Source organism: Centroberyx affinis, unplaced genomic scaffold (assembly GCF_046629955.1).
Source record: "Centroberyx affinis isolate AG114_WGS23_722 - 3 ecotype Tasmania unplaced genomic scaffold, CSIRO-AGI_Caff_v1 ptg004120l_1, whole genome shotgun sequence".
NCBI lineage: Eukaryota > Metazoa > Chordata > Actinopteri > Beryciformes > Berycidae > Centroberyx > Centroberyx affinis.
In genome coordinates, this window is record NW_027281894.1 from 30,001 (window position 1) to 51,032 (window position 21,032).

At 39.6% G+C, this 21,032-nt stretch overlaps 1 protein-coding gene across 1 annotated transcript in view; it reads right to left on the reverse strand.

Moving 5' to 3' along the window:
- The window catches only part of LOC139663784 (nebulin-like), a 52,013-nt gene that overhangs the window by 17,177 nt on the left and 13,804 nt on the right, over positions 1-21,032 (reverse strand). Inside the window, exons 13-30 of the mRNA XM_071542524.1 lie at positions 19,658-19,768; positions 19,386-19,496; positions 17,965-18,045; positions 17,131-17,241; positions 16,817-16,927; positions 14,443-14,553; positions 14,084-14,194; positions 12,873-12,983; positions 12,612-12,722; positions 12,263-12,373; positions 11,272-11,382; positions 10,958-11,068; positions 8,647-8,757; positions 7,348-7,458; positions 5,871-5,981; positions 4,747-4,857; positions 4,028-4,138; positions 1,974-2,084 (exon numbers count right to left, since the gene is read on the reverse strand). Of these exons, the coding sequence (XP_071398625.1) occupies positions 1,974-2,084; positions 4,028-4,138; positions 4,747-4,857; positions 5,871-5,981; positions 7,348-7,458; positions 8,647-8,757; positions 10,958-11,068; positions 11,272-11,382; positions 12,263-12,373; positions 12,612-12,722; positions 12,873-12,983; positions 14,084-14,194; positions 14,443-14,553; positions 16,817-16,927; positions 17,131-17,241; positions 17,965-18,045; positions 19,386-19,496; positions 19,658-19,768 (1,968 nt within the window). The remainder of the gene's footprint in view (positions 1-1,973; positions 2,085-4,027; positions 4,139-4,746; positions 4,858-5,870; positions 5,982-7,347; positions 7,459-8,646; positions 8,758-10,957; positions 11,069-11,271; positions 11,383-12,262; positions 12,374-12,611; positions 12,723-12,872; positions 12,984-14,083; positions 14,195-14,442; positions 14,554-16,816; positions 16,928-17,130; positions 17,242-17,964; positions 18,046-19,385; positions 19,497-19,657; positions 19,769-21,032) is intronic.

A 21,032-nucleotide genomic window follows, 5' to 3' on the forward strand; every position in this document is an offset into this window, starting at 1 on the left:
ACTGCTCAGTCTCATTGAGGAACTGTCTGGAAAATCCTGCAGCTCTGACGCAGGAGAGCTGCAGGACGGAGCTTCTACAACGACTGACACCGTCTCTCTCTCATCAAAGAGAGATGAGAGCTTAGAGAGATCGGTCTGATCTCAAAAGAGATAAGAAAAGTCGCTCATTCATAATAGATTCTTTCATTCATAACTAAATGCTACAGCTGGTTCCCTGGTGCGACATGACAGGAATTCATCACATCACAACAACCGCCGCTCAGTTATTCATGCAGAGACTCTGAGGAACATCGTTCTGACTGCCTCAGAGAGAGAGAGGTGTGCCGGGAGAAAAGATGCTCGGAAAAATAAAAAAAATAAGGAAACAACTCAAATCTGGGAATTTGATGTTGTTCATGCTTAAGCGTTCCAGTTTTTCCATACTGGCAAATGAGGAAGCCACTGTAGTCGACATGCATGTTTCTCTGATCGTAGAAAACGACCGGACCTCTAGAATCCTGTTTCTCAACTGCTGAGCTGTCTGTGAAAATGTGTATGGAACTGCATTCATTTAAGCATCACATGCTAAGGGATTTTAAAGTGTAAAAGTTGCATTCATCTAAATATGCTGTGCTATTGGATTTGAAGAAGAAGTGAAGAAGTGTAAAAGTTGCATTCATCTATGGTTACAGGGCTGAGTTTCTTTAAAATCTGAAAACTCTATTGCTCTAAATCTTCATTCACACTGCAGCTGAAAGTTTCCCAATTCTGATTTTTTTTCCCTCCATGTGACTCAGATCTGATGTTTTCTAGTCTGTTTGAATAATAAAAAGTTGCATGGAGTCGCATTTTTTTAATTCCCATCTGGACTACATGGATATTTTCTGCAAAAAGAATCCTGAGGCATGAGACCTACATGCGTCTTATTGAATGCTCAAATTGGATGTTTTTGTGGGTTTCTTTTGTATGTTTTTCTAAGTAAATCTGATGTCATGACAACTGTCATCATTTTGGCAGCTTGGCTGAGTGAGCATTAGACTTGATTCGCCTCAATTCAGTGAAAACTAGAAGGCAGATACTGTAGCAGAAATGTGTTGAAGCAAGCAGGAGGAGTGCAGCTACAGAAACAGACGTGACGTCTTTTCTTATCATTACTCTGCAGCCGTTACATCGATGTCAGTTCATGTTGTTTGGGATAAAGGTTGCATCCTAGAATAGATATGAAGAGTCATCCCAAAAAATCTGATATGAGCAGCAAGTCCACATTGAGCATGAAGGCCTGCAGGGTGAAAACAGACTGAATCCAGACTGCGTTTGTGTGATTTGACAGTGATTTTTTTTTACAGTGCCTCTGCGGCCACAGCCACACTAATATGTTTTCGTTTTAAAACACCGTTTTAAAAAAAAGAAAAAACGAAAAAAGAAAACGATCTCCTTCCACACGAGCGTTTCAGAAATAATCTCCGTCCATACTAACATGCCTGAAAACGCATGTCACATGACCATTCACGTACACTGGGCATGTGCGTGCCGGTGTAAACAGGAAGCAGATTGTCTACTCTGCAGTCGGTTGCTTAGTTGCAGAAAAAACTACAGGAGGAAGAACAGCAATGGAGAAAAGTACGACCAGAGATTTCTTTGCTTGTAATTCTTGTAATTTGCCTGTAATTGGTTATCCATGTTGAATTAACCACGGGTAGTCAAGGCTGATGTTGTTTGTTTTCTTCCGGAAAAGGGTCAGGTGATAGGGGGCGTGACGAATCAGGGAAGGACAGGACTGATAAGACCCAATCAGGAAGTCATCGTTTTTAAAAGTCTGTGTTTCCGCCCGGAGTTTTCCAACTAAAACAGGGTCAGGAGCGTTTTCAAAAGTCTCCGTTTTAGGGCTCCGAAAACACCGGAGCAGTGTGGACGCTAGGAGTAAACGTAGCAAAAGTTATGTGTTTTAAAAGGAAAACATATTAGTGTGGATGTGCCTCTGCTCTGCCTCTTACTTGGCTCTGCATGTCGCTGAGCTCCCGGGCGAACTGCGTCTCCAGGGTCTCAGGGAGCTGGTGGTAAACCGGACCAGAGAGCTCCTTCTTACCAACCTCTCTATACAAGATCTGGAAGACACAAGAAGGCAGAAAATATGTATGCGGGTTCATTTGCGGTTGCATTAGTTGAGGAACACAGTAAGGCCTACAGTAAGGGTTGTAAATCTTAAAACTGAGGATTTTATTTTCACAGTGATATGCATCCACTGAAAAATATTCATTAGAGTTTACAAAGTTCGTTACAGAATAACAAGAGAAACAACTCAAAAAAGAAAGAAGATACAGAAGACAGACAGTAGTACAATTTCATCATTCAACGCTTCCAAAATAGAGAGGATCATGTCTGTAAAAGTGTGAGCATTTTGTGAACCAAGGACTTGAGATGCTACACTATTTTTAAAAAATTACCAAAATATTTTAAAATGTTGTGCTATAAAATATTTTGTAATGATTGGTGGCACTTTTTTAATATCTTATTTTAGTTGGAAACCCTTCATAATTTAATTCCATTCACAGTCTGTCTATGTGTGGGTTGGTCTCTGTTCATGTCTGAATGTCTGAATGTGTGTGTGTGTGTGTGTGTGTGTGTGTGTGTGTGTGTGTGTGTGTGTGTGTGTCTCATTTGTTGCATGGGTTTAAGACGCTCTGACCTGACTAGATGTTTACACAGCTAATCTCTGGAGGATAAAGAAACATACATTTATAGTAAAATTCACTCGTAAATATTGATTTATATAGAAGACGATGGATGGCATAACATTGTGGGTAGATGTATATTTATATAAAATATAAAGCTATACAAAATGAATGACCAGTTGTTGGTTGATATGCGTTGGTGGTTGTTTTTATTATGTAGCCTCTATAATAAAGGCATTTTACATTTTGTACCTGCAGATGGAAAGCCGCAGTTTATTGGGAGGAATTCATACTTTTATTCCCTTATATGTATCTTATGTTACTAAGGAATATCTCTGAGATGAATATCCATTTAAGTGAACTACACAGAGTAGAATAAGTATAAAATAACTGGTAACACTTTACAATAAGGGTCACTAAGTTAAGGGTTAGCTAATGCTTAATAAGGGTTAGTCAATGCTTAATAAGCATTAACTAACCCTTAATTAACAGTTAACTAATGTATAATTTACTAATGGTGTTCATGTTAACTAAGGTATTAATTATACATTATTTAATAGTTTATAAAGATGACTATTAAATAATGTATAAATTAATACCTTAGTTAACATGAACACATTAGTAAATGATTACCAGACATATTAGTTAACTGTTAATTAAGGGTTAGTTAATGCTTAATAAGCATTAACTAACCCTTAATTAATGTACCCCTTATTGTAAAGTGTTACCAAATAACTTATAAAATATGTACAATAAAAGTAAAATTTTACAACATACACAGTGCAAACGTAGAGGAATAGATCATCAGTGAGGATGTGACACAGACTGTAAAAAAAGATGGAGGTAGTGAGCATGACGTCACCCACAGGTTTCTGAAGGGTTTTGAAGCCAAAAGTTGGCGTGTACAAGCGCCGCCATGTTGACATTTTGACCACAGCCACCTGCTATTGGTCCGTGATCGGTGAGCTGCGCGATCACTGGACAGGCGACCTGTCAATCACTCGGTAAACTACCCCGTTTTATAACCGTTATATCCCGTTAATGACGCAGTTATTTTGAAAATCGCCATAGGGACACATAACAGAAGAAGTGAAATTAGCTACTAAGACCATAACCTCTTGTCGAAAAAATTTACTGACTTTATATTTTGAGTGAGAAGTTGAGCTGTGGTCCCATTGACTTGAATGGAGTTGGGCGCGATTTAGTGTCTTTTTGGAGCCGACCCTAGTGGACGTTAGAGGAATTGCAGCTTTCAGACACTTCCTTATTGCCTTCAAAATTCACCCGTGGTTTTGGCCGCTTGGGATGTGACACCAGAAAAACATATTTGGCTTGTATGTGTGTGTGTGTGTGTGTGTGTGTGTGTGTGTGTGTACCTGGCTCTGTAGCTGTGAAGCCTCTTTAGCGTGTTGGGTCTCCAGAGTCTCAGGCAGACTGTGGTACAGAGAGCTGGAGACTTGCTTTTTACTGGCTTCTTTGTATTTAGCCTGGAAAAAAAACAACAAGGGTATAGGATCAAAGTTTACTGTTCAAAGAGGAGTTCATTCTTTTCTTTTCATTCTGGGTTTGAATCCGGCCTGGACCTTTGTCGCATGTCATTCCTCTCTCTCTCTCTCTCTCTCTGTCAATCATTTCTGTCTCTCTCCACTTATAACTGTCTAATAAAGGTGAAAATGCTGTTATTAGACAAAAAAATGTAATCTCCAATTAAAGCTGCAATATGCGATTTTTCCACATTAAATAATAATAAATCAATAGGATATATTCTACTTTATCAGTCTGTGTGTTCAGGCCTAAATCCTCCTGTTTGCTTGAAATGTGGTATTCAATTATGTGTTTTGGACGTTTTGGGGGTGTATTCCACTTCCTGTGGGCGTGGAGAGATGACATCATCAAGATGACTGACAGGTGTTGGGGGCGGGAACTTGACCAATGGAGGGGTGAGGGGGGCGGGGCTAATAACACACACTGACTCTAGGAGAAAAGTTGCAGATTGTAGCTTTAGATTTTTCCTGTTTTGAACTAGATATTAGACTATACATATCACTATTCACATTCAATATTCAATATTTAATACTCAATATATTGTACTCACCTCACTCTGCATCTCTGTCAGCTCTTTAGCATGTTGGGTGTCTAAAGTCTCAGGGAGCAGAGAGTACAGGTTCACACTCATCTCCTTCTTACCATCTTCTTTATACTTGACCTAGGGGTGAAATAACATACAGGCAGAATGATGAGAATGAACCTGGGGCAGCATTCATTCATTAATTAATTAATTAATTAATTAATTCATTCATTTTTCCCCATAACTGTTAGGACTGTAAATCAGAAAGAGGAGTTATTTCTTTGGAATCGCTATTTTAGTGAGAGATTGCACAGCCACCACAGGAATGTCAATTTAAATACGTCAAAATAAATATAAAAATATAAATAGGAACGTTCACTTCATCGGTCCATGATGAATATGTGTAACTGAAACCATTTTTCAGAAGGTGATGGGATCATTCTGCTAGTCTGGTTAACAGGGGAAAAAAAAAAAAAAATACTGATATTTAAAAGCCTCTATATTGGGTTTTAAAGGAATAGTTCACCCAAAAATGAAAATCCTGTCATCATCTCCTCACCCTCATGCCAAATTAAACACAGGTGAAATTTGTTAGTCCATATAACACACAGGGAGGCTGCCAGCACAACTTGGTAGCAGCCTTCTCCAAAACAACTGAAGTCAATGGGGACCTGTTCTTTAGAGCTCCAAAACAAAAACAGCCAAACAATCACACTGTGAATAGAAAGACCTATACACCATTATTTGTTGCAAATCAATCAGCTGTAGTTAAGATTTGCACTAAATGATGGTGTAAATATACTGTAGGTCTTTTTGGAACTCTGAAGAACTGGTCCCCACTGACTTCAGTTGTTTTGGAGAAGGCTGCTATGGAGTTGTGCTGCAGCCTCCCTGTGTGTTATATGGACAAACTTCACCTGTGTTTCAACTGGCATGAGGGGGAGGAGATGAAGACAGGATTTTCATTTTTGGGTGAACTATTCCTTTAAATGACGTGTTTACATGCGTTGGTGGACAAAAATAGACTGGAGGTGTAAAAAGACGAAGCAGGTCGGACTGACGACTAAAACACGCAGCTTCCGGTGAGCCTCTGATCCTCTGGGCTCAACTCTTCGGCCTGAGGCCAGGTCAGGCTGAAGTAGCGGCCGTACCTCGCTGAGCATCTCCGACTGCTGCTTGACAAACTGAGTCTCGCTGGTCTCTGGCAGCAGGCGGAACAGACTGGAGGAGCCGTCTCTCTTCAGGCCCTGCCGGTACTTCAGCTGGAGGAGCAAGGGAGGGAGCAAGAAGATCCGCATCACTTCTATCAGTTCAGTTCAATGCACATTTGTCTCATGAGGGAAATCTGCTTTGTAGACAGGGTTTACAGTGAAAACACACACTATAAGAACATGTGATAAAAAAAAAAACTGGTGTAGTATCGGTATAGTACTGGTGTAGTATCGGTGTAGTACTGGTGTAGTACCGGTGTAGTTTTGGTGTAGTATAAGTATAGTACTGGTGTAGTATCAGTGTAGTACTGGTGTAGTACTGGTATAGTACTGGTGTAGTATCGGTGTAGTACTGGTGTAGTACCGGTATAGTACTGGTGTAGTATTGGTGTAGTACTGGTGTAGTATCGGTGTAGTACTGGTGTAGTTTCTGTGTAGTATCGGTATAGTACTGGTGTAGTACCGGTATAGTACTGGTGTAGTATTGGTGTAGTACTGGTGTAGTATCGGTGTAGTACTGGTGTAGTTTCGGTGTAGTATCGGTATAGTACTGGTGTAGTACCGGTGCAGTACTGGTGTAGTATTGGTATAGTACTGGTGTAGTACCGGTGCAGTACTGGCGTAGTATTGGTATAGTACTGGTGTAGTTTCGGTGTAGTATCGGTATAAAACTGGTGTGATAATCTGCATTTGTACAGGTGTTTTTTTTCTCTAATATATGCATTGTTATGTAATGTATGCATTGTTTATGTATTGTTCGTAAGAGGACCACAGTGGAATTAAGTCGATGACTTTACTGTGTTTTTATCCTTGATTGTTATTTAAACAAATCAATCCAGTCCAATCCAATCCAATCTAAAATAAACACTAAAAACTCAGAGCATAAGCACAATAAAACACATAAATTGCCACAACATATATCAAACAAGGAGTCAATAGCTCAATATAGTGCAATAAAAGATCGGTAATAAGTACAAAATGCAAAGTTCGGTAACACTTTCTATGAAGCCTGTGTCTATAACACTTTATAATCATACTTATAACACATTATAATGCCATCATAATGCATTGTAAGTATAGTTATAATCATGCATAGACGGTTATAATGTTTTATAACATTACGCATAATCTGTTATAAAGCTTTTTCATTTAAGTGGTAATGAAAAAGCTCTATAACAGATTGTAAGTAATGTGTTTATAATGTTATAAAACATTATAACTGTCTATGCATGATTATAACTATACTATGCATTATGATGGCATTATAATGTGTTATAAGTATGATTATAATGTATTATAGGCACGGGCTTCCCAAAGTTCTTATAGGGTGTGTGCATGCGTGCGTGTGTGTGTGTGTGAGTATGTGTGTGTGTGTGTGCATGTATGTGTGTGTGTGAGTGTGTGTGTGTGTGTGTACCTGACTCTGCAGCAGTGAAGCCTCTTTAGCGTGCAGCGTGTCCAGAGTCTCAGGCAGAGTGGAGTACAGAGAGCCGGACACTTCCTTCCTCCCTGCCTCTCTGTACTTCATCTGAAACACATGAAGACACACAACGCAAGACAAAATCAGCAAAACTGAATATTTCAAACAGGTTTCAACCCATTCAGTTGCTGGAGGCGTCCTGTAATTTAAATTGATTTTGTCAAAATGAAACCCCATTTTATTAAAAATGGCTCATACATTTACAGCACAAACAGACGGGCAATACAAAGAGTTCAGAGTTCAGGATGTGTACACCTTGAAGTGGTTTCACAAATGTTTTTTTAAAACCATATTGCATTGAAAAGTCCTAGATATTTAGTTTTGTTCAAGATATTAAATTGATACTGGACTCTTGATTTGTTCTGACTTGACTTCTGTTCTACATTTAGACTTGAGACTTGACACTAATGACATGGACTTGACTTGGTAATCTACATTTAGACTTGGGACTTGACTTGACTTGGGTTCTGGTGACTTGGGACTTGACTCTGACTTGTACTCTGATGACTTGAAAAGGTTTCTAAAGTCTTGACTTGAAATCTTGTGTTTGTGTAAATGACTTAGATTGAAAGTGATGAGATTTGTTCCAGCAGACGACTGAATTTAAATTCTGTTTTCTGAATTTGTATGGAATGATTGAATTTATTGTAGTAATTTATTGTAATTTATTGAAGTTGAAACTGATTATAGAAATCAAACTCATGATGCTCTTACCAAGTTTTTATCCTATTAAAACAATATTGCATTGAAAAGTTCTAGATATTTAGTTTTCTTTAAGATATTAAATTGATACTGGACTCTTGATTTGTTCTGACTTGACTTGCTGTTCTACATTTAGACTTGAGACTTGACATTAATGACTTGGACTTGACTTTTTGACTTACATTTAGACTTGAGACTTGTGCCTCAAGACTTGAGACTGACTTGGGACTTGAGCGAAGTGAACGTAGTCACACCTCTGCTAAAGTGTCATCCTATCTTATTATATACATCGAGCGAAATGACAGCCTATAAAGATATTCTTCTAAAGATATTATTCTAAGATATTATTCAATTCTGTATCTATGCTGCTCTAGTGCTGCAGGATTTTCTAACCAATTCCTCTTTGGGCTGCAGGGAGCAACAGACTGTGGCAAAGGTAAAACTGGTAAAAAGGTGGGACTTCTACAAAAAGAGAGACAAGAGAAACATTCTCAACAGTCACATTATCATTCAACAAATAATAACCTTCCTCACCTCGCTCTGCAGCTCAGAGACAGTTTTAGCAAACTGAGTCTCAGAGGTTTCTGGCAGCTGAGAGTAGACGCTCTGAGAGACGCTCCTCCTCCCGTCCTCCTTGTATTTGACCTGGAGAATACAGAAAATAAAGGGATTTGGTTTGAACTACATAGGTTAAAAGACGGGGTCATTGCAGATATCTGTGTTTTTTGAGGCAATTAAAGGAAAGCTTTTGAGAAAGTGAAAGAGTTCCTTCAATAACTAATGCTGAGTCCTTGAGCAAGGTACTTGTAAATAAAGACGGGAGTTTCTGAAAAAGAGTATACATGGTCAACAAACCTTATCTTTAAAGGTTTGTCTTAACTAAAAAAAAAAGGTTAAAAAACGTTTACATTATTACCAACAGGAGGAATGGGATTTGGCAAGGGCCATAAATCAGTATAGATATTTCAGAGGACTGTAAAGGAGAAAATGTACGATTGTTGGAATATTTGCCGATCTGTATTGCTTTTAGCTGTTGCTTTTGCATCAAATTCTTGCAAGGTGCCCAGAGACTCTGTTGAAATAAAATCCCAAAGCCTCTTGACTTGTTGCCTTGGCTGAGATCCTCAGCTGCAATTTTCTCTCTTTTTAACCCTCATTTCACCAGGCAAGCTGTCTCAGAACACTTTCCTCTTTACACACTCTCGTTTACAGCACAAATTGGCAAGAGCAGTTGCAGTGAAGGATGGATTACAAAGACACACACATTCACATGAGAGCTGCCTAGTGCAACTACATTGGTAGCCATTAAAAACGTCTCACATCCTGCCTGTATCCTCTGCAACTGTAATACAATAATTTTATTTTTTTTAAAGCGCTTTAGATAATACTAAGACACTTTACAACAGATAAAAAATATATGTATAAAACAATTAGTGCAAATAATAATAATGATAATAACCAAATAACGGATGCTGAAAACAATTATTTCCCATATTTTAATGACAGATCTGAGTAAGTAAAGCTTAACACACAACACACTCTTATCTTTCAAACCACTACTCCCCATACTTTTCTTTGCACCTTCTCATGACTGAAAAGGGAGCAAAATTTGAATTTTCTTAACAGTTCCTCTTAACAGGGGTGACGAAAAGATCTGGGATTTCTGCAACAGCTACACCTGTAAAATGTTGTACAACTGGCTACTGAGCAGCTCCACTGCAGAGGTCGGGGTCACATGGGACAAAAATGATAATGTTTACTTTGCCCTGTGTCCCGAAAAAGAGAAAAATCAGTACATGTAGCTTCATCTTCTCCTGGCCACGGATCAGATATTATTAATAACTCTTCAGAAAATAACACATTTGCAGCACAGACTAAAGACAGACCACGACACAACTTTGATCTTTTTTTCATGCTAATCTCGCCTCTGATGAGTGTCCAAGGTATAAACATCAGAGAGCATCGGATAATGGGATGGTGATTATCTATATATAACTAATCAAAATGCATAATTAGCTCTCGCTCTGCACTTCAGTTATTTTGGGAGGTATCAGCTTTGACTTGGTGCAGCAGTTGAGACCTTTGCCTCTGGAAAAAATAATAAAAAAATATTCTCTCCTGTGTCTTTCCACTATTCTGCAGCTCTGTCAGCCTTCCTACACTGCAATTTTAACTTGTTTCCAGACCTATCAATCTTATTTCATGATATTTTTAGTCAAATTATCTCACTGCACTGGCAGATAATCTTGCTGCTTTCAATGCATTTCACTTGATTCATGCCAATATGACTTCTTTCAAGAAAGCATCATAAAACAATGAAGAAAATCTGGAAACAAGACACTGATTTCACAAAAAAAAAAAATTCCTAAAATAAGCTTGATAAGTCTGGAGACAAGTTAAAATAACTTAACAAGTCTGTCAGTTTTTGCAAAAATAAAAATACCAAGGGGGCTAAGAGAGATTTGCATTGAGGGATATACACTCTGACGAAACAAGAGATAATAATATCTCATATCTGCCTTATCTCACATTATACTGTCAAAGAACACAAATGAATGGTTTTTGCAGCTTTCCTATTTTTTGAGTTAAAAATTGTTTTAATGTACTGTTTGGTTTTATTTTCAAATACTATAAATAAAGGTTTAAAATGGCAAAAATTGGGTTTATGAATATGAAATTTTGCTAAAATAATTATGAAACTGATTAAGTATAATTCTTTAAGTTTATTACTATTGTTATTGTAGATACCAAACAGTACATTTTCCCAGTAAAGATAAAAGTCAGAGTCAATGTTGTCAACAATATACCGGGATACATTTCCTGGCCTGCATGTGAATGTCAGTACCTCACTCTGCATGTCAGTCATCTCCCGGGCGAAGCTGGTTTCTGACGTGTCGGCCAGAGTGGAGTAGAGGGAGCTGGAGATCTCCTTCTTACCGCTCTCTTTATACTTGATCTGGGCAAGAACAGCATGAAAAGATACAAACATCCACATGTACAATACAACCAACTTCAGATTGTACTACCCACTGTGCTGTCTAGGGTGGGTGGGGTAGGGTACTCCATGAGTATGAGTATTGTTCAGGAATTTACAAATGTCAAGTCTGCAACATTGCACAAATATTGCTCACACGATGGTAGAAAACAGAAGCCCTGTACCTCACTGAGCAGCTCTGCAGCTTCTTTAGCGTGTTGCGTCTCCATGGTCTGAGGCAGGAGGGAGTAGAGGCTGGTGTTCACCTCTTTCTTACCAGCCTCCTTGTACTTGGTCTGCAATTTTAATTAAAAATCATCAATTTCCACGACACACAACATCATATACAGTATATGTCAGTTTCTGTCTTACTGGCAAGTGATGTTGGTTTTGCATACAGGGAAAACTTTCTGAAACACATAATTTGAAATATATTTATGTGCCATTAAGTTATGGTTGATTCAGAACTAGGCAAACCCGTATTGTATGAATATGGCTCCAATTGGTATTACATGAAGTGTGTTTGATTTATTTTGCTAGACACTATTACAGCCTCCAGTGTGAATGTGTCACCTGCAAGATAAGTTCAAGCAAGCGCACCTCACGCTGTGTCCAGCTGCTGTTTGGATTAAGTTGCAGTTTGATTTATTACTAAATCAGATACAGACATGGTCATAGCCTGCTTGCCTGTGGCTAATATTTTTCAGCCTGGGCTACAGCAAATTACCATCACTAGCAAGAATTTAAACTAAGGCTAATGGAAAAGTTACAAAGATGGCTTCCATGTAGATGTCTGGGGTGAGTATCATTAGGATTTTACTGATTCTTCTTATCGATCTGATTCTTTATCGATTCCCTTATTGATTCCTACTGTATAAATTGTCAGCTGCAAAAGACTTCATAAAGTCTGCACAAGTTTTATGGTAATTTTTTTTGTCATTTTTTGGAACTGTAAACAAACAGTCTCCAACTACTTCTGTTGTTTTGAAGAAAGCTGCCACGAAGCTGTGCTAGCAAACTTGCTGTATGTTATATGGACATACAAACTTCACCAGTGTTTCGATTGACATGAGGGTGAGTCAGTCCTTAAAATACTTTCTTATCCCATTCCATTCTATTCTCAATTCTTGCCATGATGCTCTGCCTATATGAGTGATTTGTATTGAATCCCTGTACCTCGCTCTGCAGCTCAGACAGCTGTTTCACCAGCTGGGTCTCTGTGGTCTCTGGAAGCTGGTGGTACAAACTGGTCTGGATTTTCTGCTTCAGACCCTCCTTATACTTCACCTGCAGGAGAGAGGAGTGAGTGAGTGTCTGATGGTGCGTTCAAGGGGTCCTCGTAAAAGATAAACTCGTTAATACAAGTCGTAACTCTGACTTTGTTACCTTTCACCTTTCGTGGTGGCAAAAGAAACATCATGAACAGTAACCTTGTACGGACCTACTGGGATTCCTAAAATATCATACTGAAAAAGGTGATAAGAAGGGACAACTGAAGAAAAGTATTAAGAAATAACTTTGTTACCTCACTCTGTAGGTTTGACAGCTCTTTAGCGTGTTGGGTGTCGATGGTCTCAGGCAGCAGAGAGTACAGGTTGATGCTCATGTCCTTCTTACCATCCTCTTTATACTTAATCTGGAATAACAGGAATGATGGTTTGCTTATACACCTCTACCAGCTGAAAGAAAATCCCTCATGGTGAAGCAATACATTTGTAAGAGATTTTAAATAAAGGGACGCTTTGCATGAGTTGAATTTTTACTTCCTTCACTTTCCTGTGGTTACCTCACTCAGCAGCTCTGACAGCTCTTTTGCACGGGTGGTCTCTATCGTCTCAGGGAGGAGGTGGTACAGACTGGAGGACAGACCTTTCTTCAGAGCCTCCCTGTACTTCAGCTGTAGACACACACACACACACACACACACACAGCAGGACAGATGACTATCCAGCAATGAAATGGAAATGGAAAAATAGAGGAATAGATGATAGAAGAGAAAACAGAGTACTTTGTGTGCGATGAGTGTGCATACATGTGTCAAGTCCTACTCAAGTCCAAAACGTAAATAAGTAATAAAGTTTCTTCATTTTCTCTGGATGAACAGAGATGTAGCTTTGCCTACAAAAGAGCTCTGAATTAAACCCTTCAACATCCACTGGCACGACGGAAAGTGCATTGGAATGCATGCAGCTAGTCAATCATTTAATTGGAGATCAGGTGAAAAAAACATGTTGTGCATCTTTAAAAATCATAGGCATGCAAAAAACATCAAATGTGAAATTTTCTATAATTATGGAAGGAACCACTACTGCTGCCAGAATAATACTTAGATATTGGAAAACACCAAAAATGCCAGAGTTAAGAGAATGGGCCAATACAATGACAAAAACAGCCTCATATGAGTCAATGCTTGATAAGATGAATAGTGCAAAGAGGAAAGAGGCTCCATCTTAGGTGGATTTCTGGAACTAGCCTATATTAAATTGACAAACTTATAATATGCCTTACATACGGATTTCCTTCCTATTCATTTATTTACTTGTTTAGTTGCGTTCTATTGTTTTTTGAGCTGTATGCCATTTGGAATTATCATTTGGAATGTAAACCACAAAGGAATGTATAACTGCACTGTCACGTACCGTACAGGTTGAAATAATAAAAATCTGAATTACAAAAAGAAAAAAAAAAAAGAAAAAGAAAAAAACGTAGGCATGCTGAGAAAAAGTCAAGTCAGGCAAAAAAAATGTTTTGTCCACATCCAATAGTGGCTGAAACTGAGACAAGTCCAAGTTCACAGAACAGTGGACTCAAGTCCGGACTCAAGTACTACAGCCATAACGTGTCTACGTGTGGGTGTGTGTTGATACGCAGTTGCATCTGTCTCTATATGCGTGAGTGTGTTTCATTACAGGTGTATGATGAGATGATCATGCATGTACTCCCTGCTCAGATGTGTGTGCATGTGTATGTATGTATACTGTTTGTATAGATATGTACCTCACTTTGCAGTTCAGAAGCCTCTTTAGCGTGCTGGGTGTCCAGAGTCTCAGGTAGAGTAGAATACAGAGAGCTGGACACTCCTTTCTTCCCCGCTTCTTTGTACTTCATCTAAAATGAAATTTTGAAATGATACTTTAAGGTTTGATCAGGTTTCGACGACCCAAAGGTATCAGGTGTCAGGTAAGTTATGCAAAACATAAAGGATATAAATGTAAACTTTCAATTCAAGAAGAACAAAAAAAATGCCAAAATATATAGATAGACATACTAACTTACAGGTAAATGTACATCAATGAACAGCTGAAAAGTATTCTCCTCAGGAACTATGTTCATTCATCGAATAAAAATCTCCTCACCTCGCTCTGCAGCTCAGAGACAGTTTTAGCAAACTGAGTCTCAGAGGTTTCTGGCAGCTGAGAGTAGACACTCTGAGAGATGCTTCTCCTCCCGTCCTCCTTGTATTTGTTCTGGAAAATACAGATAATCAAAGAGATAAAGTCTTGCTCTTCAGGACAGTTCAATCAGAATCAGAATCACTTTATTTGCCAAGTACAATACAGGATGTACAGGAATTTGCCTTTGTGACATTGATGCAGGGAGAACAAAATCAGCTACTCTTGAATGCTTGGATGTTCTGAAAAGCGTCTTTGTTGGTACAGAAAAACCAACACGTTTCAGCAGAAAGCTTTCATCAGGGTTACATGACAAAGATACAATGTATCTTAAATACCTGAATGTTTTCCTGAAAATTTCTCCCACTTCTTCCCTCTGCCAGATACAGACATGGTTCTTCTGCCCCCTCAAGGGCAGGCACCCCACATATGGTGGAGAATGCGGGTACTATGATCCTCTGTTCACCGTGACATAGAAATGGAAGAAGCTATTGCTGTCATACTGCAGGGACAGGCCACCCTACAGAGACAAACCAATTCCAACCAAGGAAACCTCAGGTACCGCTGACCACCCTGTCACTATGTCACCTCCTGCTGCCCATGAGAGGACAAAGGCTCCTAACCGTCCCGTAAAGATAGCCTGGAGAGACACTGAGGCGCTGCTGGACTCAGGATACAAGGTCACACTAGTTAGACCTGAGTTTGTGGAATCGGCAGGAGGTGAGCCCTTTTCAGTGTCCTGTGTTCACGGGAATGCTAAGAGCTATCCCACCACTGAAATAATGATATGCACCCCACAGGGCATCTTCAAGGCAAAGGTAGGGGTGGTTGAAAACTTGCTGGTACCTGTGCTCGTGGGGAGGGAATGCCCGTGCCCCATACGGGAATGAAAGGTCAGAGTTGATGAGGAGGGGCGCTGGGGGACAGAAAAGTAAGCGTAAGAGAACCAAAAACACTCAACCTGCCTGTGCTGCTCCCTTTGGGGAAGAAACCTCTTCACCCTCCCAAGGCCCTGAGGAGGAAGGCTATCCTGGTAGACCCTGGACCTGGGGCTCTGTGAGAAGAAATACCTCCCGCTGAGGAAGTATTCTCAGAGTTTCCACAGTTTGAGCCAGACAATGCAGAGAAACCAGGTAGTTTTGGGACGGCGCAGCTGCAGGACCCCAACCTGTCCCTGTCCAAATGGTGGAAGGGAACTTACAAGTGGGGGTGAGTGAAATCTCTTACCCACATTTTAGGATAAAGAATGGACTGGTATATAAGACATGCGATAAGATATGTGAACAGCTGTTGGTTCCCAAGCCATATGTCTCCAAAGTGCTGTACCTTACTCACTCCCACATTCTCGGCATCCACCTCGGGGCAGGAAAGACCTACGAGCAGATCCTGACACGTTTCTCCTGGCCTGGAGTCAAGCGGGCAATCCATGGACTACTACGGACACTGCCCAGACTGGTAACGGACAAACCCAAAGGTAAAATATCACAACCCCTTGACACCCCTACCTATCATTGAAACCCAATTCAACAGGATCACGATGGACATTGTTGAAGCCTACCCAAAACCAGCTGGGGCCATATGTACATCTTAGTCATCCTGGATTATGCCGCACGCAATCTCTGAACCCATCGTCTATCGGTCTGACGACGATTAGACTCTGGGGGCGACTGCCAATATTTTGGGGTTTCCGGTGTAGCCAGCGGACATCCGGGCCAAGACTTCCTCTTCTGTGCGCCGGTCATTGTTTACAGTCCGATTAGCAACTTGAGACGTAAAAATGGAGTTGGAGTTGAGAGATGACGTCTCATATGCAGATATCTGTTTATAGAGATTAGCCGAAATGTTGTCTGGACCTAAAACACCTACAAAAAGTATCAATGTCTGTGTATTGTGTGGAGAAACGTTCGACTCTCGCGTCTCAAGTTACTAATCGGACTGTAAATAATGACCGGCGAATGGAAGAGGAAGTCTTGGCCCGGATGTCCGCTGGCTACACTGGAAACCCCAAAATATTGGCCGTCGCCCCCAGAGTCTAATCGTCGTCAGACTGATAGACGATGGGTTCCGAGACTGTGCCGCACACTACCCAGAAACCATTGCGTTCGAGCGCTCGAGAACTATTCCAGCTGTTGGGGATAGCGGAGGAGATCCTGATGGACCAAGGCTCTTGTTTCATGTCTCGGGTCATGAAAGAAATGTGCAAACAATTGAAGGCAAGGCAGTTGAGGACCTTGGTCTACCACCCTCAAAAGGATAGACAGACTTTTGACAGACATCCACTATGAATCACATCAAATCAATTTTTTTATCTCATCTCATGTGATGTGAATGTCAGTACCTCACTCTGCATGTCAGTCATCTCCCTGGCAAAGCTGGTTTCTGACGTGTCGGCCAGAGTGGAGTAGAGGGAGCTGGAGATCTCCTTCTTACCGCTCTCTTTATACTTGATCTGGGCAAGAACGAAAAGATACAAACATCCACATGTACAATACAACCAACTTCAGATTGTACTACCCACTAAGAGTGCTGTCTAAGGTGGGTGGGGCTAGGGTACTCCATGAGTATGAGTATTGTTCAGGAATTTACAAATGCCAAGACTGCGACATTACACAAATATTGCTCACACGATGGTAGAAAACAGAAGCCCTGTACCTCACTGAGCAGCTCTGCAGCTTCTTTAGCGTGTTGCGTCTCCATGGTCTGAGGCAGGAGGGAGTAGAGGCTGGTGTTCACCTCTTTCTTACCAGCCTCCTTGTACTTGGTCTGCAATTTAAATTAAAAATGATCAATTTCCACGACACACAACATCATATACAGTATATGTCAGTTTCTGTCTTACTGGCAGATGATGTCGGTTTTGCATACGGGGAAAACTTTTTGACACACACCATTTGAAATACATTTATGTGCCATTAAGTTGCGGTTGATTCAGACCTGGGCCAACACGTATTGTATGAATATGGCTCCAATTGGTATTACTGGAAATGTGTTTGATTTATCTTGCTAGACACTATTATAGCCTCCAGTGTGAACCTGTCACCTGCAAGATAACAAGCGCACCTCACGCTGTGTCCAGCTGCTGTTTTGATTGAGTTGCAGTTCGATTTATTACTAAATCAGATACAGACATGGTTATAGGCTGCTTGCCTGTGGCTAATATTTTTCAGCCTGGGCTACAGCAAATCAGCATCACTAGCCAGAATTTAAACTGAGGCTAATGGAAAAGTTGGAAAAGAGATTTTTATTTAGTGTATTTACAATAGTGGTAAATTTTTTACACACAGTACAGATCGGGGAATCTTTGTTTAAGTCACATGAGAGCCACACAGTGTAGGTTCGAAAAGTGATGGAGAGGGGAGACAGAAACAAATTTGGTGGTAGTATAAACACAAGGTTACACACATTCTACATATAACATATAAAATTTCCATCCTCATTTAAGAAACGTCCTGTACCTCGCTCTGGCAGCTCAGACAGCTGTTTCACCAGCTGAGTCTCTGTGGTCTCTGGCAGCTGGTGGTACAAACTGGTCTGGATCTTCTGCTTCAGACCCTCCTTATACTTCACCTGCAGGAGAGAGGAGGCGTGAGTGTCTGATGGTGCGTTCAAGGGGTCCTCGTAAAAGATAAACTCGTTAATACAAGTCGTAACTCTGACTCTGACTCTGAATTTCCTGCTCACTTATACTCACTTATACATATCTTACTGTGTGGAATTGTGGGGGTCGACCTTTAAAATGACTATAAATTCAATAGTCTTACTACAAAAACGAGCCATATGTATTATTAATAAGGCTGGTTATTATGATCACACTAATCCACTGTTTATAAAATCACATGCTATGAAATTTAATGATTTGGTATATTATAAAATAATGCAAATAATGTTCAGAGCTAAAACAAAGTTACTCCCAGACTGTGTACAAAGGTTTTTTTTTCATTGCAGGAGTGCAAATATGATTTGAGAGATGGTCGCTTTTGGTTTTCAAAAGAATGGTTTATAAAGCTATTTTTGAGGGTTACAAGTGTGAATGATTTTTTATTTTATTATTATTTTTTATTTCTGGAGGGTAGCTTAAATTGATAAGAATATAGGATAGGCATATATGCTTCTGCCTGTGCCCTTTCAGTCACTACTTAATATATAGATTGTTGATTTTATTTATACTGTTGATGTTGTTTAGACTGCTTATACTTATTGTATATTAGATTGTATATTGTATATACTGTTTATACTTATTGTATTGTGTGTGATGACTGAATAAAAATACTACTACTACTACTACTGTTACCTTTCACCTTTTGTGGTGGCAAAAAACATGTTTGTGTGTGAAACAACAATAAATATGAACAGTAACATTGTAAATTCCTAAAACATCATACTCGAAAAAGTAATAAAAGGGACAACTGAAGAAAAGTAGTTAAGTACCGGGTTCCCACACCTTATCACTGAGGAAATTCCAAAACTTTTCCATGACTTCTCCATGGCGCCTTTTCAAATTTCCATGACCAAATCGTAATGAGACTGAATGAAAAAGTAACCATCAACTACACTAACTTTAACCATTAGTTTGTTTTTCACCTTAAAATCAAGGATTATAATATTATTTGAACTCTTTGAAAAAAAAAAAAAACAGTCAGCAAAGGACAATTCTTCCTCCAACAGGGAGCCAGCCACAGCTTTTTGTGACATTTGAATTCAAAAAGAAATAATAAAAAAAAAAACATTAACATGACAAATTTCTATACTTTTCCAAAACATTCCTCCCTTTTATCATTTTTCATAACTTCTCCAAGCCTGAAAAATACTATTTAAAAATGTCATGACATTTCCAGGTTTTCCAGGAGTGTGGGAACCTTGTAAATAACTGTTAAATTGTTAAACTGTTAAATAACTTTGTTGAATACCTCACTCTGCAGGTTTGACAGCTCTTTAGCATGTTGGGTGTCGATGGTCTCAGGCAGCACAGAGTACAGGTTGATGCTCATGTCCTTCTTACCATCCTCTTTATACTTAATCTGGAATAACAGGAATGATGGTTTGATGATTTGTAGCTTAAACACCTCTACCAGCTGAAAGAAAATCCCTCATGGCGAAGCAATACATTTATAAGAGATTCTAAATAAAAGGACACATTGCACGAGTTGAATTTTTATTTCCGTCACTTTCCTGTGGCTACCTGGCTGTGAAGCTCTGACAGCTCTTTGGCGCGGGCGGTGTCTATGGTCTCGGGGAGGAGGTGGTACAGACTGGAGGACAGACCTTTCTTCAGAGCCTCCCTGTACTTCAGCTGCAGACAGACAGACGAGGACAGATGACTATCGAGCAATGAAACGGAAAAGGAAAGTAAATGGAAAAGTAGATAGAGGGATGGATGATAGAAGGGAGGATGGGTAGAATAGATAGATGGACTGATGGACAGATGGATGGAACAATAAATAGATGTTAGTACTGTTAATATTTTTTCACTTTTGTGTGACGTGTGCATGCTCACATGTGAGTTTGTCTACGTGTGGGTGTGTGCTGATGTGCAGTTGTGTGTTTCAATTCAATTTAATTCAAATGAGCTTTATTGGCATTAAATACAACAGTATCTGTTGCCAAAGCAAAACAGTGATAATCAAGAAAAAGTAGCAATAATAACAACAAAGATAATTGAACAATAGAAAGTTGCAATTATTCAATCACACATAAAAGAAAAAATGGAAAATATTTAGGTCAGTTCTCCTGTCTCAGGTTTTCACAGCATGTTATATAAACAGCAGCTAGTGTAATGTTTCTCTGTGCGTGAGTGTATTCAGGTGCAGGTGTATGATGAGATGACCATGTGTGTACTTACTGCTTGTGTGTGTGTGTGTGTGTGTATGTCTGTATGTATAGTGTATGTATAGATATACAGTATATACACCTCACTTTGCAGTTCAGAAGCCTCTTTAGCGTGCTGGGTGTCCAGAGTCTCAGGTAGAGTAGAATACAGAGAGCTGGACACGCCTTTCTTCCCTGCTTCTTTGTACTTCATCTAAAATGAAATTTTGAAATGATACTTCCAGGTTTAATCAGGTTTCGAGGACCCAAGGGTCAGGAAACTCACTCAAAATGTAAAGGATATGAATATAAACTTTCTATTCAAGTAAGAACAACAAAAATGCCAAATATCTGTGGCTTTTTCATGTCGGCAAAAACTCCTAAGGCTCGTACTCCACTGGCAATGTTTATTCCTGACTGGCTTCTTTTTGTCATTATTTTCAATGAAAAGGATGCATGGTCCAACAGTATTTAAAGCTTAGCCTGCTTTCAGCAGTTAGAGCACCAAAAATGTTTTGACTTTTAGCAAAAGAGACAGTTTTCAAACAGGTTTCAATACTCACAACAATGACCAGCGCTTCCCCCAAGCACTGCTGGCTAAAAGGAGGTTTGTAGGCACAGTGGCCCCGACGTTTAAAGAGGTTTGTTGTATTTTCAGTGAATTTAACCTCTAAATCAGTGATTCTCAACCTTGTTCATACCAAGGACCGCAAATTCAGCACACATTAGGGCCACAGACCCCCATTTGA